Source organism: Salminus brasiliensis, chromosome 1 (genome assembly GCF_030463535.1).
Source record: "Salminus brasiliensis chromosome 1, fSalBra1.hap2, whole genome shotgun sequence".
Classification (NCBI taxonomy): Eukaryota; Metazoa; Chordata; class Actinopteri; order Characiformes; family Bryconidae; genus Salminus; species Salminus brasiliensis.
In genome coordinates this window covers 4358110-4384675 of record NC_132878.1, presented here as the reverse complement: position 1 = coordinate 4384675, position 26566 = coordinate 4358110, and the positions used below count along the sequence as shown (strand labels likewise).

Sequence of the window (26566 nt, the reverse complement as noted above, 5' to 3'; positions counted from 1 at the left end):
TATATATATATAAATAATATATTTAAATTAATCAATTAATGACCTTGATATTCTAAAAGTAAGAGCAAAAGTAAAGTAATTGATTACTAATGATGTTTCTGGTAGTGTTGTAGTGTTATGATACATGTTTTTCATTTGACAGCAATGGCATGGGTATGTGTGTGTGTTTATATATAAACGTGTGTGTGTGTGTATGGAAAAAAAAAATATATAAAAATAAATAACTAAAATATATATATATATATATATTTATTTTTATTTTTTTTTTTTTTTTTTTTTATATTTTGGCAGTGTTCGCAGAAGGGGGAGCTCAAACTCTGCATGCGACAAAGCAAAAACCTGGGGAGTCCACCTCCTCTTCTCTCGACCTCCGGCTCCCTCTAAACTAAACTGGACAACCTCAGCTAACCCAAACTGGAGCTAAACTCACATCAGAAGGGAGAGCTTAGCCGGCTTATTTATTACTGGTAAGTCTCAAGATATATATATATATATATATATATATATATATATATATATATATATAATATAATTATATATATATATAATATAATATAAATATATAATATAATTAAATTAATCTATTAATTAATTGTATATATAAAGTTAATTAATTGATTAATTTAAATATATTATTTTTATATTAATTTATTAATATAAAATTAATGTATTAATATTTTTATTACTTTAGGGTTGTTAAGCATGGTTAAACACTGGTCAGCTTGAACCAGTTTTGGTTCCATTTTATGTGGATAGGATCTGTAGATTGTCTACAAATGTGATAACAAATTTTCTAGAGAACCTTAAAAGTGGTAGATTAAGGGCTAGGTTTAGGTTTTGGAGAAATTCAGGTGTCTTTCGAAATTGAATGGAAGTCTATGTATCTGCAGAACATCAAAAGTGTACTAACAAAATATAGTGGTACCTCCTTCTTGCACAAAGAACCAGGTTTGGTTCCCTACATAACCTATTTATATGGATGGACCATTTTGGATATAAAGTTTAAAGGTTTTAGGTTAACCTTCATTAGCAGGGATGGGCACCACGCTTGGGTTCTTTGTTTAATTGCACAGCTGTGTTTGATTGATTACCATACCGGCTTTACAGATGTGTTCTGTACAAATACCCAAAATGGCAAATCTTCACAAATGTGTGGCTCACACCCTTAGAACTAACAGAAACCCTCCTGGTATTCACAGAAACATGATGTGAATTATAACATTTGCGAGGTCGCTAGACAGTCTTAGGTGTGCGGTAAAGGCAAGTAGTGCTAGCGCAGTATTTCAAAAAGGCAAAGGCAATGTTTAATGACTGTAAGGGAATTAGCACCACTTACGGGTTCCCTAAAGAACTTCTCTCATTGGATGGTTCTTCAGTAAACCATTTAGCTAAGTTAAGTAGTTAGTAGCTAGTTAAGTTAGCGTTAGAGTTGGCTTGGGTTAGATAAGGGTTAAGGTTGAGGTTAAGGTTGGGGTTCAGGTTAGGATTAGGGTTAGGGTTGGGGTTGACGATAGGGTTGGGGTTAGGTTCAGCTTAGGTTAGGTTAAGGTAAAGGTGAAGGTTAGACTTAGGGTTAAGGGTTAGGGGTTAGGGGTTATGGGTTAGGGGTTATGGGTTAAAGTTAATGTTAATGTTAAGGTTAACATTAAGGTTAATGTTAGGTTTAGGGTTAGGGTTGGGGTTGACGATAGGGTTAGGTTAGCGTTATGGTTATGGTTACGGTTATGGTTACTTTAGGTTGAGTGGGAGTTAAGGTTAAGGTTAAGGTTAGGGCTGGTTTAGGTTAGGTTAGGTTAGCGTTATGGTTATGGTTATGGTTACGGTTATGGTTACTTTAGGTTGAGTGGGAGTTAAGGTTAAGGTTGAGGTTAGGGTTAGTTTAGGTTAGTTTAGGTTAATTTGGGTATGGGATAGGGACAGGTTAGGTTAGGGTTTATAGTTAAGGTTCCAGTTACGGTTGGGTTAGGTTAGCCTAGGGTTAAGATTAAGGTTAGGGTTAGTTTAGGTTAGGTTGGGTTTGGGATAGGGTTAGGGTTAGGTTAGAGTTACAGTTAGGGTTGCCTTTGGTTAGGCTAGGTTATGGTTACTGGTTACACTTAGGGTTCTTTAGAGCAGGGGTTCTCAAACAGGTACTTGTGGACACACAGATGGTCCACATCTTTGCCTTATTTCTACGTGTTGTGAGTAAGGCTGCCTCAAAGATCTGAAGCATGACGTGAACATTACCAGAAGCTTCCTGAAGCTCGAATCAGCATGACTTCATGGGCTGTACCGCTGCCACATGACAGGATTGATCAGACAACTGAATGAACTTCTTCATTATTTCAGATCTGATCAGCAAATCTACAGCCGGTTGTGAGCTTCCCGCTTGTGTGTTGGTTCCTCTAAAGGTTCCTCCTTTTGATCGGAGGAAGTCCTCGAAGCTGTCGTCATCGGCTTGCTCAAAAGAGGCCTTTAAACCAGGATCTCTGTAAAGCTGCTTTGTGCTTTTTTTATATATAAATACATTAGGATGGAATGAGTGGCTGAACAGGTGATAATATATATATATATTATCTCAAGACTTCGGAGGTCTGCAAAATGCTGCTCCAGGACACATTTCATTATACTTGCAGAACGTGAATGCAGCACTTTCTTGGGTCTTAAGAAATGCATAGCCTTCTGCCTTGAAAACTTCTGACCAACAGGACAGTATTTCTGTGTACCGATTCTGCTGACGCCGCCCAGTGTCCTATTGGTTATAACCATGCAGACTTGTCACTATAGAGCCGCTGAAAGTGGATGGGGAGAAGGAGCTCATTCCACTGTTTGCCCTGAAGTAAAAATTTTCTTGAAGCGCTGAAACGTTAAACTTTATGCATCAGCTGTTTCAATCCAGCATGGCAGGAGGACTTGAGCGCAATTCCTTTTTTTTTTTCTTTTCCTTTTTTTCAAGGAAGGAGAAATTGCGGGGTCCGCAAAAGGGCATTAATTGAACAAAAGCCAGGGGATTGCTGAGTTGGACTTCTCTCTGTCCACAACTTTCCATTTCTAGCTGGAAAAGTCTGCATAGGCAGACAAGGACGAACTTGAGAGCAAACTTGTGGACTAGCTCTGCAGAAGATAAGGAAAGTTTAGGCACTGAAATAGACGGGAGCCGGCTGGTGGGCTGCTTGAGAGGTAACTGCCAACTCTTCAGCACTTGAGTGTCGGACACTTTCGCATTAGCGCTAAAATTAGCCTTGGCGCTGCGAATTGCTTCGTATTATCGTCCTTGTTGCAGCATGTCATCGGAATAGTTATGTCAGCGTAGGAACAGTGTCATCCTTCGCTCATAACTGGCCGCCGCCGAACCGAAGGCAGGGTTTATTTTTATCCGCCTGCAGAGCGAAGCGGTGTTGCGTAACCTCTGCTCCCAGAGTCCGAGGGGAACGTGGGGGCAGTTTGCTCCCAATAATGAGCCACTTGTTTCTGCTCAGTGTCAGCAAGAAACTCCTCCCTTAACGGGCAGCCATCCCTCTTTTCCTACGGGCCAAAGAGCAGGCCGCCCGGGACGGGCTGAGTGACAGCCCAGCAAGCCCAACTACTTCTGCTCCGAGCTCAGACTCTGTAGGCTGCGCTGAGTGCTTCTATATATACGCTAACGCAATTAGCACACAGTGTAGTAGTGCTCTGTGGAGGGATGCAGACACCTAGGTCAGCTTTTCTGTACTTATTTGCTTTTATTTCAAGCCTGGGGAATGCAATTAGAGTATCTTTCAGGCCCATTCAGACCTCTAATTAAATAAGTCGTGTCTTCTACGCCTGAACTTTGTTTTATTTTTCGGAGTTGTGGAGCCAAGAGTGTAGGAGCGAGCTGGATATATATTAGGCAGGACAGAATTCACTAAAGCAAAACAAAAGGGAACAGTGCAAGCCCTGCTAGGGATTCAGAGCGGGGGGCTCTTCAGTGAATGCTAAGCGTGATGGTTGTTTTAATCACTTACTGTAAGTTGCCATTGTCAAAATGTGAACGAGATGATGCTCCATTGGAAAAAAAGGCCCGTTACTCAGCATAGCCTGCATTTATACTCTGCCTCGCTCACAACCCCCCCCCCCCCCCCCGAAAATAATACCTCTTTATTTGAAGGGTGCCTGCCTACATAAGTACCTCATAACATGCTTAAAAGCAAAGTGTCTTTGAGCGATGTCATTCAACATAGGTCACTAACAGCCCAGGTCCGGCCCCAAACGCTCCATCATTCATTTTGACAGGGTGTTTTTTAACTGCTGGAACGTTTTTAGAGATTCAGAGATTCAGGTCCAGGCAGATACTGAATGCCTGATAAATCAACTGATAAAACCACTAGCTGCCAGTAAACTATTACGCCATGTTGGAGACCAGGGTTCGATTCCCAGTCTGGGTGCTGTGCTACACCAATAAGAGTCCTTGGGCTAGACTCCTAACATTGCATTGGCCTACTTCTGTAATATGAGTAACCAAGTCGCCCTGGATAAGAGTGTCAGCTAAATGCTGTAAATGTAAATGTAAATGAATGCAATCAAATCCTCACAGCAATGGTCCAAAGGATAGTAGAAAGCCTTCACTAGACAGTGGAGACTGGTTACTCCAACAGAAGCAGCAATGCCCTTGATTTTAGAAGAAACAATGCATGAACAGGTGTCCCAATACTTTTTAAAATTCAAAAAACTCTTAAACATGTTAGTACAAAGGTGAGGTCTTGTGGGAAGCATGCCTCAATGAGGGGACCGGCACAGTATTAGGCAGGTGGTGTTAATATTATGGCTGGTCGGTGTAAATATGATAGATACATCGATTTGTGAAGCACAGAAAAGCCATCAAACTCATACATGGTGTTTTTAACTACAGCTTCTTTACTTAGGCTTCATAACAGTGCTATGAATGCATCCGTTTAGTCCCTCAGTTTAGCTTATAGAGCCCGAATGAGACTTTTTTAGTGACGACATCCCTCTATTACCAACAGCAACTCTCCAGCAGCTGATAGTATAGCAAACTTGTAAACTGGTAAAGCCCAAAGAACAAGACTATCGGAGAACGTCTTTAAACTTGGTGCAATTCCTTGAAGCTGAAGCTCCAGCCTGAGCTGTTTGGACTTCTTTAGCTCGTCCCTGTAGGACACGAGTGTCAAACTCCAATCCTAGAAGGCAACAGTAGTGTACGGTTTGTTGTTCTCTTAGCAGCAGCTCAACAGCCCTTAATGAGCAGGGGAAACGCTGAACTGCATGGTTCTGTTTCCCAGAAGTACTGGAGTTTGATACCCCTGCTGTGCAGCCATACCGCCTTACTCGAAGCAGTATGGTTCTCTAAAATCTATGGGCTGGCTTCCCAGACATGGATTAAGCCTAATCTTGGAACCCCAGAAAATTGCTTTTTGCTCAGTCTGGCTCTGTGGAAATATCCCAGCATCGGTAAATTGACCTTTTTACCTCATTACTCGCCGTCCCTCAGGACCCTCGTACTACGCAGGATTCGTCAGATCTTCAGATCAGTAGGGAAGCGTAGTGAGTTTTGCTGCCTGCAAAGTGTCCAGGTTTGGAACGGCATCACCACGCACCAGTGGGCGGGGGAATAGCTTCAAACCAATACCGCTTCACCCTTTTGCAGCACCCTTATGTGATTAAGACTCTAGAAGAACCACCACTGGTACCTGAAAGCATTGGTGCTCAAACTGGTCCTCAGCGACCCCAAACTGGTCCAGATTCTTGCTCTCCAACCCAACTCACAACACACTGGACTAGAGCTAAAGTCTGGACTGTTAGAACCAATTTGAGAACCCCTGCCATATAGAGTCCTTCAGTGGATGAAAGAAGTGTTGCTAAACGACTCGTGTGAGGTTTGTAGAACCTCCACAAAGAGTAAACTCTCCACACCATTGATAGATTTGTCCTCAAATGCATGGACAAAAGTATTGGGACACCTGCTTATTCATCGTTTCTTGCGAAATCAAGGGTTATGAAAGTCTGCTTTTGTTGGAGGAGCTTTTCCTATTGTACAGGGAACGCTTCTTACTAGATTTTGGAGGGGCATTGCTGTGTGGATTTGATTGCATTCAGCAACTTCTGAATGGAGGCTCATGTTTAACTGAGTCCTATTCTATTGCATTCATCAGAAGGGGTGTCCACAAACATTCAGACATATAAAGAAGTATTGTGATTGGTGTGATGCAACCGATAACGCCACTACCTAGCAGTGGGAGGCGGGAGTTCGATTCCGGGTCTGGGTAACTGTGTGGCTTCCAGAAAGCATTTGAACCCCATTGCTTTTAATACTGCCGATTCGTTCATGTTACCACCACGGTCCCGAGACTCCATTTGAGACCCGTGACTCTTCCAAAGGCCCTGACAAACTCGTAAAGTGTGGGAAAGTTCTCACTTAGGTCTTTCTACTTGCTGTTAGTCAAGCAGAGTGGTTGCAAATATCCTATTACCATGGGCACTCGTCTATTTAACAGAATGTTGTGGAAGATTAATTTTCTAAAAACAGCGAGGGCGCATTGGCCTCCTGACAGTTGGAGTCAATCTTGAGAGATTTGATGGGCACACGTCCTCGCAAATGAAGCTTTGAGTGCTCTATAAGGAAGGCAGATGCTCTGGAAACTTTGGGCGTCGAAAGTTCTCGTCTTTAATGAGTTGCAGCATCGTTGCAGCTGACAGTTATGAGTTTTGAAAGGTTTGTAGGAAATCTGTCTCTATTAGGTCTCTATTAAATGGAGTGTTATTTCAAGACGGCAACCAGAACCATGGGAGCTACTTTCATGCTCTCCTCCCTTCTCCAGAGATTGTTTACCGGGAAGAGTTATTACCCGGTTGCAGGCTGCATTCAAGTTTATTCAAATTGGATGCTAATTTGGCGCTCCAGTTCTTCGCCGCTAAAACTAGCCGCTCTGACTTTGAACTGTGAAAATAGGCCTTTCTCATACATAGGAATAGAATCTCCAGCCTCAGTAAAACAAACAGCATTCTACTTTGATGCAAAGCGTGTGGAGAATTAGGGCAGAAAATTCCACCCAAGCCTTTCTTCCGTTGCGCTACACAAAGCTGATAAGGCTAGCACAGCGGCGAAGGCCTGTGTTTACCTGGCATTAGAGCACCACATCGCGCCATTCCTTCTTACACCCCTGGCACCCCTGAGTTCATCTCTTCTTCTCCCCCCCCCCCCTCATTCTCACTCTCCTCCTTCCCTCTCTCGCATCCACCCCCCTCCACCCATCGCCATCAAACGTCCTTGATGTGTGCCCCACAGAATCCTGACTATGCTCTGCTTGGCTTTGATAACGCTTCAGCACAAACCTTGTCAAAGCCACCGTTGAGGCGTGGGTGTGCTACTTCCACATTAGAGACAGCTGACGTTCTCGCCTTCATCCACAATAAACAAGCGGTTTGTTTATTTATTTATTTATTTGCTTGCTCTTTTCGTCATGTGCATTCGGGCTATTTTTCGAGCCGCTTACGAACCTTTCACGCGACTAGCGGTTCCTGCACTTGATGCTCTCTGTTGTGGCTCAGCGATATGTTCCCTTTTTTTTTTTCTTTGAATTTTATTTATTTTCGGAGAAAAATTCGTGTTCCCCTCTGATCTGGTTGTCAAGCGTGCCGACACATAACGGAGAAAGACACGTTTGCTGTGTCTTAGATTAAGGTTCGCTAAGTCTTATCTGCAAAAAAGCCAGTCAACCTCCATACGCCACCACCCCACCACCACCTCATCCAACACAGCTGAAGTTTCCAAGTCTACTACACTACAGTCTCTTAGTCTGGAATGGATTGCGGGTTGACTGTAAAATAGGGATGCACCGTGTCTATACAGACACAAAGTCTATACACTACACGTCCAAAAGTCTGTGGACACCCCTTCTAAGCTACTTCAAGTTATACACACAAATATACACACATGCAGCTTATCTAGTCCCAGTAGAGAAGTACTGCCAGTAGAACAGAATAGGACTCTCTGGGGCTAGCGGGGGTGTAGCGTACCCCAGCATTGAGCTGTGGAGCAGTGGAATGATGGACGGTGCTCCATCCAATACCTTTGGGATGAGTTGGGGAGTTGGAGATGGCGAGGTGGGGTGGGATGATGATCATCCAACATCCTGACCTCACTAGCGCTCTTGTTGCTGAATGCAATCAAATCTATACAGCAGCGCCCCATGCTGCAAAATCTAGTAGAATTTCTTCTTCCTTGGATGCTTTGGTGTAGCGTGGTGTGGCGCAGCAGATAACACCACTACCTGCCAGTGAGCTATTACACCATGTGGGAGACTGGGGTTTGATTCCCAGACTGGGTGACTGTGCTGCGCTACACCAATAAGAGTCCTTGGGCAAGACTCCTAACACTACACTGACCCTCCTCTGTAATATGAGTAACCTTGTAAGTCACTCTGGATAAGAGTGTCAGCTAAATGCCATAAATGCTAATGCAAATATCCTTGATATCGGAAGAATCAATGAATGAGCAGGTGTCCCAATACTTTTGTCCATATATTATAATATACAGTGTAAAAACCCTTACAAATCTTAATTCAGAGGTAAGGTATTGTGGGTGCTGGGCTGCTTTGGTGTCCCAGTAGGATATATATATCCACTATATATCTACTATATATATACCTAATAATCAGAAATACCAAATACACCATGGGCCGGTTTCCCAGACTGGGATTACGCCTAGTCATAAACCTAATTTTATTTCAATGAAAAATCCCCATTCAAAATGCTGTGGAATCCATCACTGTGCTTAATCCCTGTCCAGGAAAGGAACCCACATGTCCAAAAGACCTTGGACACCTTCTCCTCCAGCGTTTCTTCTGAAATCGAGAGCATTAACATGGACTCTGCAAGCCCTCTTACTGCTGTGACTCTACTCTTCTGAGAAGGTTTCACACCAGATGTCAGAACACTGCTGAGAGGATCTGATTGCATTTATCCTCACAGATGGAGTGAAGTGAGGTACTGATATTAGATGATCAGTTCTAGCACTCCAACTCATCCCCACAGGATCGACCAGAGCTCCATCACTCCAGAGCATGCAGCCCCATTGCTTCAGAAGCCCAATGCTGGGAGGCTTCATAGGCCTCTAGCTAGATACTGTTGTCAATGGGTGTACCTCAGCATTGCTACATTTGGACATATATGAATTATTGACCGCATTACAGGTGCTTTTTTACCTTAACATGACAAAGGTTAGGGCGTGTTAATCGAGGTGAAATTGTCTCGTTATCTTAGCCTCCTGCAGGAATAGCATCTTAGCTTTATTAAACCTGAGCTAGCGCTGGGTAATGTGTACTGAAATTACGGCTAAAGCCATAATTCAGTATGGTTTATGGCTTATAGCATAGACACGTCTCTAAAGGAGCACTTTCTCCTTAAATATCTTCCATTGACGATGGCCATAAAGCCCATCAGCAGTGTTCTTACCCCCTACTGCAAACATAACCTTTTCTATGTTAATACGGCGCCTTCATTAGATGTTAAAGTGGAACACCCAAGGCGGTTTACAGCGCCGGCTGCTTTCAAAAGTGGCTGTGATGAGGAAAGTGTTATGGAGCATCTCAGGAATGTCATTTTTAGCCCATTCATCATATGTGTTAAAGCTATATCCTCTGTAAGTTGAGTGTTATGGAGTCCCCAGGCCCACAGCATTAGCCGCCATGATAGCCAGACTGTAAACACCGTAATATTTGGTGGGTTGGCTCTTGGTCTAGCTAAACATCTGCAACTGCCAGCAGTCCTGCCCAGAAATACAGTACCAGTCCAAAGTTTGGACATACCTGATTGAATGGAGGAATTTATATTTTGGTGGGCCAGCCGGCCACCTCCCAGGAAGGCTCAGCGCTGTTCCAAGCTTTGTCCATTTGTGGATTAGTGGCTTTTACTGTGGTTCCCTGAAGTCCCAGAGCTGTAGCATTGAACTTCTTGGGGCATGGCATCTGTGCAGCTTTTTGAGACCTTCTAACCTAGTGACTGCTAGTGGCTAGTGAAATTGACCCCAATTGTCAGGTGTGTATGTGTGTCTACACATGTTGCCTTTATCTGATATTAAAATTAATTGGATGATCTAAAACACTTAAAGCAGCATTATGCAAGAATTGATATTTCTTGCTCTTGGGCTCCCCCTACAGTCAGAAAGTAGTACATCACACTTTGAGCTACTTCTAAAGGACATGCTCTACACATGCATCTCTCAGATATCCCACCTCTACAGCAACTGGCGGGATTTTGTGCATATTGATAGCGGCTTCCTGATGATGGCGCTAATTATGTTCAATATCCTGGATATTGGAAGTCACTCTTTTTGCTCAGTAGACCTGTCAGTGTCACTGCGAGCGGGATGGATTTACAGTCGACCGCTCTCATTAATGGAACATCAGTTCAGTTTAGCGTCCTGCAGCTCCGTGGCAGGGTTTTCAAGCCAGGAAGTAAGGCCCTACCCCTGCCCATCGGGTCAGAATTATGACAGTGTTGCTGCTCAGTTTACAACAGTGGGGGTTACATGACTGTAAAAGGTGAGCTAAGGTGCTGCTGTGATGTCTGATCTCTGAGAAAGAACTAGCACTGAAGTGCGGTAGAGTAATACGTGCAAAATTATGTATTAAGTTTTTGTGAGCGCTGTCCTGTCCACTTCCCCAAAGTTACAAGCCCGAAGTAGCAACAATAGAGGCCTGTATGGGTAGCGCAAGAGTGGAACATGAAACTTTTGCCACTGGGTTCCATGTTGGCCCCGAATATAGATGTCCACCAAGGTCAGTGATGGGTCCCATCTAGATTGTACACTGCTTATGGTTGTGGTTGGTGTGGCACGACAGATAACACCACTGCCTGACATGGGGGACTGGGGTTCGATTCCTGGTCTGGGTGACACCAAAGTCCTTGAGCAAGACTCCTAACACTATACTGGCCCACCTCTGTAAATACGAGTAACCTTGTAAGTCCACTCAACATCAATGGCTCCTCTGTGGAGATCGTTAAGAGCACCAAGTTCCAACGCATTCTGAGTCTCCCTCCCCTCCGTCATGGACATTTACACTGCCCGCTGCATCCGCAAAGCAACCAGCATTGTGGATGACTCCACCCACCCTTCACACAGACTGTTCTCCCTCCTGCCATCAGGAAGAAGGTACCGCAGCATCCGGTCCAACACGACCAGACTCTGCAACAGCTTCTTCCCTCAAGCCATCAGACTTCTTAACTCAACTCAACTTCTGAACTGATGTCTTTTCTGTTACATGCACACTCTCTCTCTGTACTGTGTTGTGTTGTCTGTCTGCACTTGTATTGTGTTGTACTTGTGTTCTGTATGCACTGTATCTATGTTGCACCATGGTCCTGGAGGAACGTTGTTTCGTTTCACTGTGTACTCTGTATGTAGTTGAAATGACAATAAAACCCACTTGACTTGAAGTCACTCTGGATAAGAGTGTCAGCTAAATGCCAATATAACTGTTATGGGGCCTAGATGGGACAAATGTGCCAAAATTGATTGTATGGTCACCTCCTCTAGGACAGTAGAAATGGCTAAAATCCATTTACTCTAGTCTTGATCTACTGCTTTACTTCACATCACCCTCGCCCTCAATCTAGGTCAAAAAAGGAAAGTATAAAAATGAAGAGCATTTTCCGTACATTGAGACCCACCTCTCTCTAGGCATCTGATGGTTGGGGTTGTGGTGGCAGCGGACGCTGAGGCTGAAGAGCTTTCGGGCTGTGCGCTGGATCTTCAGCCGCTGGACCTCCAGCGAGCTCTGGAGGAGCCGATAGCGAGCCTGCAGGTCCCAGTCGCTGCCCCACAGCAGGTGAACACTGCTCACGGGCAGGAAGTGTGTGGAGGGCAGCCGCTTCAGGAACGACTTAAACTCATCTGAGGAAGGTGGAGGAAAGGATGCGGTAGAGGGAGTGGGTGAGGTGGAACGGAGATGGAGGGGTTGGGGGAGGGAAAGAAAAAAAGGAAAAGAAAAGAAACCGGTTACTTCTTTCTGGCTTTCCAACCCAAAACCTAATCCTAAAACTAATCTTAACCTTAACATCAGTCCAACACTTAATGTTAACCATCAACCTGGCCCAAATCCTAACCTTAACCTCAGCTTAAAACCTAACCCTAAACCTCATCCTGGCCCTGATCCTAACTTTAACCTCAATCTAAACCCTAATCCTAACCCTCATTTTGGCCCTGTTCCTAACCTTAATCCCAATCCAAAACCTAATCCTAACCCTCATCCTGGCCCTAATCTTAAAATTTACCCCAATCCAAAACCTAATCCTAACCCTCATCCTGGCCCTAATCCTAACCTTAACCTCAGTCTAACACCTAACCCTAACCCTCATCTTGGCCCTAATCCTAACCTTATCTTCAACCCAAAACCTCTTCCTAACCCTCATCCTGGCTCTAAAACCTAATCCTAACCCTCACCCTGACCCTAATCTTAACCTTAACCTCAGCCCAAAACCTAATCCTAACCCTCACCCTGGCCCTAATCTTAACCTTAACCTCAGCCCAAAACCTAATCCTAACCCTCACCCTGGCCCTAATCTTAACCTTAACCTCAGCCCAAAACCTAATCCTAACCCTCATCCTGGCCCTAATCCTAACCTCACCCCAACCCAAAACCTAAACCTATCTATTATCATGGCCCTAATCCTAGCCTTAACCTCAATCCAAACCCTAATCCTAACCTCAACCTTAAGACAAAACCTAATCCTAATTTTCACCCTGACCCTAATCCTAACCTTACCCTCAATCTAAACCCTAATCCTAGCCTAAACCTCATCCCAAAACATATAAACCTAGCTATCATCCTGGCCCTAATCCTACCCTTACCCTCTAAAGTCTAAAACCTAATCCTAACTCAGAAAGTCCTCTGGACAGCAGAGACAGTTACTCCAACAGAAGCAGGATCAGCTCTTTTTTTAATACCCTTGATTTCAAAAGAAGCAATGAACGAACAGGTGTCCAAATACTTCTGTCCAGATAATGTAAGTCACTCTGAATAAGAGCATTAAGAGTGCTGTAAGAAAGCAGCCTGCGTCATAAATATAAATGAAGCCGGCGGTGGCCTCGACTTCGTCACCGCCTGGAATTGTACATTACAGTCCGGATCCAGATCCATGTTTGGCGTCATGTTTCTTCTCGAAGGCGACGAGGCACAGCAGCGAGCACAGCGAGAGCAGAAGCAGGAGCCGACAGCGGCGAGGAACAGGCAGACAAACACACTCCCACTCCGGCCTTATCTCTGGCAGCTAGCCTGCGGCACGGTGCAGCAGCCTGACTGAGGCCGGACGGAGCTTTCTCTGCTTCATAAATATTTTGCAGTCTGCTCTTTATTGACAGCGCTGTTATAATGGTGTCAGCATGGGCTCAGACAGATGGGCTAATGCACAGGCGCACTACTTTAACTGTGCTTCATGTGCCACGGGAAGTGACACGACATTACGCGGGCTAATAGATTATAGGACTTGACATGTGACTTGATATGCGGAGCAGATTGTGGCCGTGTGCACTGTGGCAGTAACTGGTGTAATAAACAGGCATATCTGGTGCTGGAGTTTGGGCCTTTTTGTGGACACCCTGCCTCGTGGAATGAGCTTCACTATCGTTGTTTACCTTCTTATTTTTTAAGGACATAAAATCTGATGAAGAATTTACCTCTCAGACGTCTAGACGTCTATGTCAGCTGTCCCTGACATAATCCCAGATCATTAAAATGAAAATTTCAAAAATTGGAGAGCGATTTTCTTGAAATGGTTGCACAGCTTCTATTTTATTGAAGCTTACAGGCAGTTGCTAGGCTGTTTTTACGCACCACTAGGGTGGTTGCTAGGGTGTACCATATGTTGTGATTTTTGGGGTGATGCTAGGTGGTTGCGAGGCAGTTGATATGATATCCCAGGTTGTTGCTATGGTGTTGCTAAGTGGTTGCTATGGTGTTGCTAAGTGGTTGCTATGGTATCACAGGTGGTTGCTAGGGTGTACTATATTTAGTGCTTGCTAGGGTGTCGCTAGGTGGTTTGCTAGGCAGTTGATATGATATCCTAGGTTGTTGCTATGGTGTTGCTAAGTGGTTGCTATGGTATCACAGGTGGTTGCTTGGGTGCACTATATTTAGTGCTTGCTAGGGTGTCGCTAGGTGGTTTGCTAGGCAGTTGACATGATATCCTAGGTTGTTGCTATGGAGTTGCTAAGTGATGGCTGGGGTGTTGTTAGATGGTTGCTATGGTTTTACTAAGTTGTTGCTGCATGGATACCATGGCAGTGCTTGGTTTGCTATGGTGTTTGAGGTGGTTGTTAAGCAGTGCTTGTCAGGTGGTTGCTAGGCAGTTAATATGATATCCCAGGCAGTTTCTATAGTGTAAACCTCTAATGTCTAAACCTTACATGTACATGACGTCCCCCAGACGACAGCTGTTCACAATGGTGTGCTGAGCTCTGGCTGGGATTTGAACTGAAGACCTCCTCACACTTGACGATGAGCAGCAGTTAGACCGTAGGGCCGGTCTAGAGCTGTGAAATGACTCTACATACAAACACAGTTCTGAGTCAATTTACCTTCCCTTCTTTCTCAGATACAGAAATGTACACGGCTTCACAGAGCTTACAGAGAGCGGAGCGACTGTCTAACTGCCTGCTTGCCAAGAGACTCAGGAGGTCATAAGTTCAAATCCCACAATCAACAGCACAGCCCTTTATAGTCAGGAGTCTGAGAATAGGAAGGCCTCCTCCATGTGATAGTGGGAGCTCTAACCTGCAGATGGGAATAAACAGTGAACAGGTTGAGGGGGCGGAGCCACAGACTCAACATCTCTTACACAGTGTTTGATTAGTTTCAGCTGCAGCTCATTTACTGATGATTTTTAAGCTCAACTCAGCATTTTTTGATCAAACTGAGATGCAGAAGTGAATGTGAGTTCGGAGAACTTTCTGACTGTACATTTTTTCCAGAGTGGGGGTAGTTTCTGAGAGGACAGCTAAGCACTTCTATAAGTCACTCTGGATAAGAGCTTCTGCTAAATGCCATAAATGTAAATGCAAGTATGGGTTTTTTTTTCTTCAGCAAAACAAGGCATTAAATTCAAACCATAATAAAATATCTCCTCTTTCCTGACAGACATTAATGTGGTCCGGATTGAAAGACCTGAATCTGCACTTTCCAATAAGTGAGAAGCCAAACAGAAGAACCACTGTTATTTTCTTAAGGTTCTTTAGACCTTTAAAAGGTTCTTCACACTCGTTCAAACATCTCTATTACAACTGTGGATCTTTATGGAAGTAAATGTAGTCAAAATGAGTGGTGGGAGAATGAGGGCGTGATTATACAGTCTATTTGACAAAAGTATTGGGACACCTCTCAATCACTGAATTCCGGTGTTTCATTCAGTCTCATTACCACAGGTGTGTAAAATCGAGCCTCTAGTCCTGCAGTCTGCCTTTCTTCCAGACATCAGTGAAAGAACGGGAGGTTCTAAGAAGCTCACTGAACTCCAGAGTGATTCTGTATGTAATAGGAGACACCGCTGCACCAACAACAACAAGTCAGCTGGTGAAATTTAGACCTTCCCTCCTAGATCTTCCTCCATCAGCTGTGAGTGGTGTTATTATTACTGAACAGTGGAAGAGTTTAGGAGGAACAGCTCACAGAGAGCAGCTCAGCAAGACCACGTAAAGTTACAGAGTGGGGTCAGGGCCTGGTGCTGAGCTCAGAGCCGTAGTGTAGAAAAGTCTCCAATAACTGCAGAGCTCCAGACCTGCTGCTGTTAGAGCTCCATATTAATGCCTGTGGGTTTAGAATGGGACGGCATAAAAGCTGTAAGCTGTAATGTGCAGGTGTCCCAATACTTTTGTCTATGTTGGTGATGATATAACTGTTACAGGATGAGCTCATTCATCTGGAGAACTGAAACTAGTCATGGACTGAGATGAGGCAGATGCACGCCCCCCTCTACAAACCAATCAGTGGGAGGTATAGGAATACGCAACCTATTAGTTCAGACCTCGGGCCAGACTTTCAGGAGTGAAAGCGCCCTCAGAGAGTGTATTGCACTGATCCACCAATAACTGGTAACTGCACACCTCTAGGATTTGATACTACCCATAAACACCCCACTTTTTTTCCCCGAAAACGCTTATGGTCATCTATTTGTTTCCCGTAAGAAGAGACGTTTTAAGTGCGCACTTCCAGCTAATCAGCCGTCAGTCATCAGTTTCAAACAATTACCGTGTCCCGAATGGAGTAATAACGAGTCTCAGAGGGCCAGTTGGCTCCTCTCGCTGATTTTTTCCCGGTTTATATTTTTCCTCCCCCGTCCGTTCCCAGCAGTCCAGTGTTTATCACACACCCCGGACCGGTTCATTTATTGCCAAGCCCGTCTCCAGAAATATTGCCGTGACCTTGAGGCCTTCAAACTCAATTTGAGTGTCCTCTATTCAATATAACTATATCGGAGAGTGTGGTTTTATTTGGACCTTTATTACTTGTTAATAATACATAAGCTTGGAGGGCCGTCAGGAGGATATTGAGCAATCACCTCAGGGAGGAACCTATTTTGGTAGATTCTTTTTTTCCCACAGCATTGACAAAAAAGGCTTTCCCTGTTTGCGTCCCTGTCTGTGGACACGGACAAGTTCTGCGTTTGTTTGAGCCATTAAGGTCAGTCCTGCCAGATTACCAGCTATTCTGCTTAATTAGCATTTAAGGCATTTAGCAGACGCTCTTCTCCAGAGCGACTTACAAAAGTGCTTCACTGTTTACTCAAGAAAAACCTCAGCTAGTTTAAATAGACTAAAAATTCAAAGTTTAGACTCTACTAAACACAAAAAGTCAATCAGGAGACCATAATACTCTTCTCTTCGCCTGAGTACTCTCAGAAGAGGAGGGTCTTCAGTTTGCGTTTGAAGACAGTGAGTGTTGGACTCTGCTGTTCGGACACCCAGGGGAAGTTCGTTCCACCACTTCGGTGCAGGACAGTAAAAAGTCTGGACGCTCGTCTTCCGTGGATCTTAAAGGATGGCGGGTCGAGCCGAGCCGTACTTGAAGCTGGAAGGGCTCTTGGTGCAGATCGGCTTTTGACCATCGCCATCAAGTACGGAGGGGCTGGCTGGTCCAGTCTTGGCTTTGTAGGCCAGAGTCAGGGTCTGAATCTGATGCGGGCAGCAGCTACAGGAAGCCAGTGGAGAGAACGCAGCAGTGGAGAGACATGGCTGAATTTAGGAACGTTGAAGACAACCCGTGCCGCTGCATTCTGGATGAGTTGCAGGGGTCTGATGGTGCGCAGAGGGAGACCAGCCAGAAGAGAGTTGCAGTAGTCAAGTCTGGAAGTGACGAGAGACTGAACGAGCACCTGGCCGACTCTCTAGAGAGGAATTCTCTGGATGTTGTACAGGAGAAATCTGCATGACCGAGTTACGTTTAGTCTCGTATATTCACTTCATGAGACTAATGGGACCACTTTTGGTGCCATAAGGAACCATTTTTGTAGAAGAAGCATGGGTCTAAAGAACCTTGAATGTTCTTCACAAAAACAAGCAACTTTAGATACCTGGTTAAAGGGGTTTTATTTAGCACCATAAAGGGTTTCAAGGGTTTCCAAACTAATCTATCAAATAAATGCAGATTTTCTATGATATGATTTTGATCTTTACATCATTGCAAACTGTCAATTAAACATGACATGTTTAAGAACCTTTTTGATGCTTAACCCCTTAAACAGCCCCGCCGGCGGGCCGAGAGCACTACTACAGACGCCTATTACCCAAGAATAACGGCCCCACCAGTTTGTACAGATGTCCCCATGGTTCCTGAGTAATACACCTTGGTGTGCGATAAGCCTTTCAGCATTAAGAGGTTCAAAGAGTTAAATGGCTTTTTCAGTTTGATGGAAGACTGCTGACCCTTTTTGTTTACCTTGAGTGCGTCAATTAATGCCATTAAATCATATTTCGTGATTTCCATCGTGGCGCCGTCTCTGTGATTTGGTCTGGCGGATGGGCTGGTTTAATTTGATGTACGGTTTGTTTTTAAAACCATTTGAGGTCATAACACACGGCTTCATTTAGTGTTCCACTATCGTTCGGAGTAGATAAGCCCTTTTTAAGCACTATATAGAACCTTTTCTGCTTAGAGTGTACATCAAACTCAATAAAAAAAAGCATGAGCTCTTTATATCGCTGCAAATGTCAACAAATCCTGTTAGAACACTCTCTAAAATGCTGGGTGCTGTTAGATAGTTTCAAAAATGGACTCTGGACATTTCTTGTTTATGTTTTGTGCATCAATAAAAGCCATCAGATCTTTTAGAATGCATCCCCTTAGCGCAGCAAGGCTTATCACGCATCGAGGTGTATTACACAGCAGCAACTACAGTACAGGACCTCTGTACAAACTGCTGGGGCTATTCTTTAGTAATAGACCCGCGGCCCATAGGCTGTCTAAGGGTTGCTGTTTAGAGGCTGTTTCCACACAGCAGAGTTGGATCAAGCCCAGGTCTGCAGTCAGTCCACAGGCCAGACATGAAGCGAGGGTGTAGATTTCTTTTCGCCCTCCGTGAGCTTTTTGATCGTTCCGGGCTTTTGTGGATGCAAGCGGAGGGCTAAAATTGACTGTTGCGATTAACGGCGAGGAGCCTCTCTCCTCTGACAGAAGGCGCCGCGGCCTGTGAATAATTCATGGCCGCTTTATTGCAGATTGGCTGAAAGAAGTTAACATGCAAGCTCTCTCTGCAGCGCCGCTCCCCACCGAAGGTGACTCGCGTAAAATGACAAGAGGCTCAGCGTAAAAGCAGCTGATTAATTAAATTTAGGACTCCTCTATTTTTTAAAGAGCGCACTCCTCCATCATTGTGCCACACATAAATAGTCTGCAAAACTTCTTTGGGAGGTTGTGTGTGTGGGGTGGGTTTGGGTGGTGGTGGGGGGTTTTGGGGGGGAGGGTTGTGCATTTAAGAAAAGATCAGCAGAAGTGTAACACAGAAGAAAAAAAGCCTGCTGGCATCATCCTCTTTGCTCTTTCCTCCTTCCTCTTACTTTAGTGAAGAAAACAGGGAGCGCGACTCAGCCCTGCCAAGAGAGACCGCAAGAGCTGATCTGTCTTCATCACCGGCCGCGGTATTGAAGGCACGAACGCAGGTCCGCTCTTTCATTCACAATCAATCGATGCAGATGACTTCAAACATCGCTGTGTCCAATTAGTGGACAGGGCTGCTGGTGTAAACAGTTAGAGGGAAGATCGGGTAACACTGCCTGCTGCGTACAGAGGTGCTTTTAAGGGCTTCTGCGTTGATTAGGACATTTCTTCAATCGACACCAATATATATATATATATATATATAATATAATATACAGCTCGGGACAAAATTAAGAGACCACCCTACATGACCAGTCTCTCTGGTTTTACTAGTTATAGGCAATTAATATTTGCATGGTATTTCATAAACCATGGACGACATTTGCCCTAAATTCTAAATAAAAATATTTGCTATTTAGAGCATTTATTTATTTATCTATTTATTTATTTAACTGCTCAAAAACAGATGCTCAAATACTGCAAATAAATGATTATAATAATTATAATGTAAAGAAGTTATTATTCAGATTTAATCACAGTACTAATATCTGAACTCTGAGAGCATTCAGAATCACTATGGTGAAATAATAACCTCGACTGACCAATCACAGCTCTCATGTCTCGGGCCGGGTCTCCACTAGTCTTTCACACTGCTGTTGGGACTCTATGCCGGTCATAGTCTGCAGATTCAGCTTAAACTCAGCTTAGTTTGAGATGCAGATTTAAGAAAACTATTTTTCTAATTTTTTCAGAGCTGTAATATAATACAATATAATTTGCATATTTTTGTATTGGGGGGGAGATATGTACCCCAATTCACTGGGTGTGTTGTCTATATTCCACCATTCTGAGCATCTGACCACACGGTTGGGCTGAAAATCACTGAGATCATCCACTACTATTACTGGTAGTAGTAGTAGTGTATATATATATATATATATATATATATACATATATATATATATAGTAGCAATACTACTACTACTACCAATAATAATTATAATCATTATCTTTGTTTATTTATTATATTAGGCAGTCATATAAGACTTCAGTACCGTGAGCCTGACCTTATGTACCCATTCAGCTGCTGTGGGCAGTGTGTTATGAGCTTTCACAGCTAAATATCAGAGCTTCACTCACAAAAAAAAAAAATGAGAGAAAACGACGACGCCTGAAAGTAACGATCTGCTGCCGAACACCTGAAAGCGCCACCAATTTAGCACTTGTGCCGAACCTCTCAGGAAGAACGCAAACAAGCTGAAAGAAAGGCGTTAGACTGCTGAAAAAGTACATTTTTAAGGGAGGTCTGAACGATTCAGCAAGACGTCCACAAATGACGCCTGGCCTGATGATGATGATTACGTAAGCTCGGGGAATTTGGTCGATACGAGTAATGGACGTCATTTTCAGCCTGGTCTGTTTACAGTTTCAGCTCAGTCCCAAGGAAGGTGTTTCTAATAAAGTGGCCAGTGAGTGGAAGCACAAAGTAGGTGTTTCTGATAAAGTGGCCAGTGAGTGGAATCACAAGGTAGGTGTTTCTGATAAAGTGGCCAGTGAGTGGAATCACAAGGTTGGTGTTTCTAATAAAGTGGCCAGTTAGTAGAAGCACAAGGTAGGTGTTTCTAATAAAGTGGCCAGTGTGGAATCACAAGGTTGGTGTTTCTAATAAAGTGGCCAGTGAGTGAAAGCACAAGGCTGGTGTTTCTAATAAAGTGACCAGTGTGGAAACACAAGGGAGGTGTTTCTAATAAAGTGGCCAGTGTGAAAGCACAAGGGAGGTGTTTCTAAAAAAGTGGCCAGTGAGTGGACACACAAGGAAGGTGTTTCTAATAAAGTGGCCAGTCACCGGAAGGACAAGGGAGGTGTTTCTTGTAAAGTCGCCAGTGAGTGGAAGCACAAGGTAGGTGTTTCTAATAAAGTGGCCAGGAAGTGGTGGCACAAGTGAGGTGTTTCTAATAAAGTGGCCAGTCACAGGCAGCACAATGTCAATGTTTCTAATAAAGTGGCCAGTGTGGAAGCACAATGTCAGTGTTTCTAATAAAGTGGCCAGTAAGTGGTGGCACAAGGGAGGTGTTTCTAATAAAGTGGCCAGTGAGTGGAAGCATAAGGTAGGTGTTTCTAATAAAGTGGCCAGTGAGTGAAAGCACAAGGTAGGTGTTTCTAATAAAGTGGAAATCCCCAATTTTGAGCTTACCTGAGTTCTCAAAGTCCTTGTACGAAGCTGCCCACGACTCCGCCATGCCTCGGAGTGTGTTCTCCATGATCTGCAGGTCAGTAGTTGGACAGTTGCATTGTGGGAAGTCCTCAGAGCAGCGGCAGATGCACTGGTTGTTGCGGCAGACGTATTCACCCTCGCCGTTACACATGATGTAGCTCAGAGCGGACTGCACGAACTTCTCCTGCAGGTACTCGGGGAAAATCACCTGAAGACCTGCCGAAAACACACACACACACACACACACACACACACAAACACCCAGAATCAATCCACTAAAGCCATTAAAGAGAAAGGAGGGAATTATCGACTTCCCATCACGGGGTGCCCTGTGGAAAGTGTTGGAGAGAATAGACAATGCCAGTTTAAGTGCACTCAGCATGTGAGAAAAGCTGAAGCTACACAGGAGAACACGCAGTGTTACTTACACTGCGCACCATTTAATGCACTTGCTGTCTTCACATATACAGTAAAAGAACATTAGAATGCAAACGCTGCCGATCTGGTCAGTAAGAGTTTATCTCCTCAGTAAATCACAGATATTAGAATAAACACTAATAATAACACTCCTACAGAAAGTGGTGGTGGTGGTTCTCCATCACTGTGTTCATCATTAGAACATCTCCTCTCAAAGTTCTCCTCATGGAGTCTAGTATTATTTAGAGTTCTCCTCAGATCAACACCTGGTTTGGTGGTAAATCAGGGCTTAATGATGGTAAATCAGGTGAGCTGCTGCTGCTGCTGCTGCTGCTGCTGATGGAGGTGAACACATCCTCCACGCTGTGCTGGCTGGACTGGGTGGCGTCCAGGAGAACCCTGGAGGAACCGAGCTCTGTTCTTCAGACTAGCTCACCGACAAGATCTCACTACTTTCTTTCTTCAGAATGAGAAGCTCTTGTTTCTCCTTTTTACTGGATTCATGTTCACCTGCTTTATCAGATCTGATCAGATCTGGAGCTTCTACAGTAGAAACTCTCTCACTGCTGTGGGACAAGGGTTAGAATAATGGGTTTAGGGGCCTACAACTTCTGCACCGATTGTCCATAACATTAGTATCAGGTGGAATGAGTGACATTGATGATCTGGTTTCAGAGGCATCTCTCAGGGGGTGGGATCTACATATTAGGCAGCAAGTAAACAGTCAGTACTTGAAGGTGTTGCATCGGAGGAAGGTGATGGTGTTTCTAATAAAGTGGCCAGTGAGCGGAAGCACAAAGTAAGTGTTTCTAATAAAGTGGCCAGGGAGTGGAAGCACAAGGTAAGTGTTTCTAATAAAGTGGCCAGTGAGCGGAAGCACAAGGTAAGTGTTTCTAATAAAGTGTCTAGCGAGGGAAAGCACAAGATAGGTGTTTCTAATAAAGTGGCCAGTGTGGAAGCACAATGTCAGTGTTTCTAATAAAGTGGCCAGTAAGTGGTGGCACAAGGGAGGTGTTTCTAATAAAGTGGCCAGTGAGTGGAAGCACAATGTCAGTGTTTCTAATAAAGTGGCCAGTGAGTGGAAGCATAAGGTAGGTGTTTCTAATAAAGTGGCCAGGGAGTGGAAGCACAAGGAAGGTGTTTCTAATAAAGTGGCCAGGGAGTGGAAGCACAAGGTAGGTGTTTCTAATAAAGCGGCCAGTGAGCAGAAGCACAAGGTAGGTGTTTCTAATAAAGTGGCCAGTGAGAAGATAATACTAGATGCCTTGGAGGAAGGTGATGGCTAGATGACTGGATGGTCAGAGCATCTCCAAAACATCAGGCAGGTCTTGTCTATCTACCAAAAGTGCTCTAAAGGACGGACAACCAGCGAACAGGCGACTAGGCCCCACCTCATAACTCACAGGTCTGAAGGTGTCCAGATGCCCCGGGAGGCCTTCAGAGGCCCGTGCCTCAACTGGTCAGAGCTGTTTCGGTGGAAAATTGAAGGGCGGGGGGTGTTACTCTTTAGTGGCTCACGTTCACTTTATGCTTCTCCTTCTAGTTTATGTGCCTCCGTATCAAATATAGCACTTGCTTTCTCTTACACTACATTGCACCATATCTCGGTGTCCATTACCGTCGACTGTACATTATATTTTCTGTTTGAAGGCGCGTGGCTGTGAAAGTGCCCCAGTTTACTGCTGCACTCGGCTACTGTATCTAAAACGCTTCTTGCACAAATGCTGTGTTGAATGCTGGACTGTTTACCGTGCCAATTCATCTTCTTTTATTTCTTTATTTTTTTTTATTTCCCTTTTCAATTCTCTACATATAACCCCCCTCGGCTGTGCGGAGAAGGCCCTCGGTAGACTGTAGGTGCCTGAGAAGTCTGCCAGCCTTTTACTTTCACAACGCAGATAATACACTCCCAATACAGTAGCTGATGAACAGTCGGCCAACCCGAACACATTAGCTAATTAGTAAAGCCACTGGGCCTCTGTTCACACTGCGCATGTACAGCATACGCATACTCTGCACAATGTGTCCAAAAGTTTGCGGACACACCCTTCACAACCTCTACAGCTTGCCTAGTGCCTGTAGAGACGTACAGCCAATAGAATTGGACTCGATGGAGCAGGTCAACATGAACCTATCGGCACCATGCTGACTAACGCCAGGCGTGGGCTAGAGAGAGGGGTATAAAGCATTGAGCTGCCGAGTATGATGATGGTTGGCGCTGGGGAGTTGGGGAGCTGGGTATGATGGGTGGTGATCATCTATCTAACATCCTGACCTCACTAACGCTCTTGTTGCCGAATGCAATCATCAAATCCTCACAGCAATGTAGAATCCTCCAGAATCTAGTAGAAAGCCCTCCTCCCTTCTTCCCTGGACAGTAGAGAGCAGGATAAGCTCTTTTTTAACACCCTTGATTTCAGAAGAAGCAACGGCTGCGCAGGTGTCCAAATACTTTTTTTTATTAATGACAGCTAAATGCACAGTGAATATATCATTTAGAAAAAAGTGTAATTCAGGCTTCATTCAGCAGAGAACAGAGCCCTAATACCCCCCAGCCACTACGGCTAAACACACAGCTCGGGAAGGGAAGGGAATGGAGCAGCTCTGAGCTGCCGTAAATGAGGTCAGAATGCTGTGTGATGTTCGCTGTGTGTTGCCGTCCAGCCGTCAGGCTGTGGGAGAGCACAAAGCTCATATTAGAAGTTCTGCCCCAGGTCCATTTGACTTTGAACTGTCCCCCACGAGTGGGAGGGCTTTACATAATGGGATAAAACGCAGCCATGATTGATGTATTCTGTCCTGATCTGTTTCGGCTTATTTACCAGGGCAGACGTAATATCCTCGCGCATGTGACAGAGTGTGTGTGTGTGTGAGAGTGTGAGTGTGTGTGTATGAGCCAGGGATGTGGGGGAGAGAGTGAGTGAGAGTAAAAGGAGTAAATATTTGTTTCTGTGAGAGAGGGAGTGACAGAGCGGGTGAGAGAGAGATAGAGAGGGAGTGTCTTGCAGTGTCACAGGGAGTGTGTTTAGCCCCGCCCACTCAGGCTGAAGCTATAAGCAGTGTTTCAGCTGGGACTGCTTTTTAAACGATAATTCAGATAATGATGTCTAATATCAACACTAATATCATCTAAAATTGTCATTAATGACGTCTAATATTGCCATCAATATAGTCTATTTTAACTAACACTGTCTTATATTATTTATTAATAATAATATTAATGATGATAGATTATGTTATTAATAGTGTAGGATGATATTACTGATGATATTAGACTATATTACTGATAATATTAGACTATATTACTGATGATATTAGACTATATTAGTGATATTAGACTATATTACTTATGATATTAGACTATCACTAATATTATCCTGCACTATTAATAATATCGACTATTATCACTAATATAATCTATTAGTACTAAAATATGGAAACATTGTCTAATATCGTCTAATTAATATAATATTGTCTAATGATGTCACAAAGCTCTAAGGAAATGAAACTATTATATTATTTTAAAATGTAAATTAAAATGTCACATTAAATTAAATATAATAAAAATATTATATAATATCTGAATACAGGCTAATGCCCTCACTGATATAATGTAATATAGTCTAATAGTCCATAATTATCAAATATATTTACTAATAATGTTTAATATCATTATCTAATGTTGTCTTTATTAATAAAATATTAAATATATCTTCTAATATCATCCCTAATATAGTCTATCACCTCTAATATCATCTAGAAATAATCTAATTTAGTCTAATATCATCACTAATATCATCATGCACTATTAATAATACTGACTATTATCACTAATATCATCTATTAGTACTAAAATATGGAAACATTGTTTAATATCATCAGTAATATAGCACTTTTTACAACCTGATGATGTCACAAGGCTCTAAGGAAATGAAACTATTATATTATTATTAAAATATATATAAAAATGTCAAATCAAATATATATTAAAAATACTAGATATCTGAATAAGTGACGGTTTGAGGTGAATATTATATAATAGCATCACTAATATAGTCTAATGTCCTCACTGATATAATCTATTATAGTCTAATAGTTCATAATTATCAAATATATTTACTAATAATGTTTAATATCATTATCTAATGTTGTCTTTATTAATAAAATATTAAATATATCTTCTAATATCATCCCTAATATAGTCTATCACCTCTAATATCATCTAGAAATAATCTTAATTAGTCTAATATCATTACTAATATCATCCTGCACTATTAATAATATTGTCTAATATCACTAATAACATCTATTAGTACTAAAATATGGAAACATTGTCTAATATCGTCTAATTAATATAATATTGTCTAATGATGTCACAAAGCTCTAAGGAAATGAAACTATTATATTATTTTAAAATGTAAATTAAAATGTCACATTAAATATATAATAAAACTATTATATAATATCTGAATATAGGCTAATGCCCTCACTGGTATAATGTAATATAGTCTAATAGTCCATAATTATCAAATATATTTACTAATAATGTTTAATATCATTATCTAATGTTGTCTTTATTAATAAAAAAACAACAATATCTTCTAATATCATCTCTAATATAGTGTATCATCACTAATATCATTGAGAAATCATTTAATTTAGTCTAATATCATCAGTACATTAGTCTAATAGAACTATGATAGTCTGATATTACTAATACAGTCTAATATCATCTAATATCAACATTTTCAGGAAGATGATGAAACTATCTGAAGCTGTAATGGAAGATAAATGTAGATTGTACTCCAGCTCATTTTGGAGCATTTCTATTGGTCCATTCATCCTGAGGTGTAAAGGGCAGCTGCTGTGTTATGATAGCAATATAAATATA

The 26566-nt window shown here is 43.0% G+C and overlaps 1 protein-coding gene across 2 annotated transcripts in view; it reads right to left on the bottom strand.

The window, feature by feature from the left end:
• brinp1 (bone morphogenetic protein/retinoic acid inducible neural-specific 1) overlaps positions 1 to 26566 on the bottom strand; it is a 186328-nt gene that overhangs the window by 7621 nt on the left and 152141 nt on the right. The window contains exons 6-7 of one of the 2 annotated variants that reach the window (XM_072692747.1): positions 21238 to 21474; positions 11617 to 11851 (exon numbers count right to left, since the gene is read on the bottom strand). In XM_072692747.1, the coding sequence (XP_072548848.1) occupies positions 11617 to 11851; positions 21238 to 21474 (472 nt within the window). The remainder of the gene's footprint in view (positions 1 to 11616; positions 11852 to 21237; positions 21475 to 26566) is intronic. The other variant, XM_072692753.1, reaches the window with a different exon arrangement.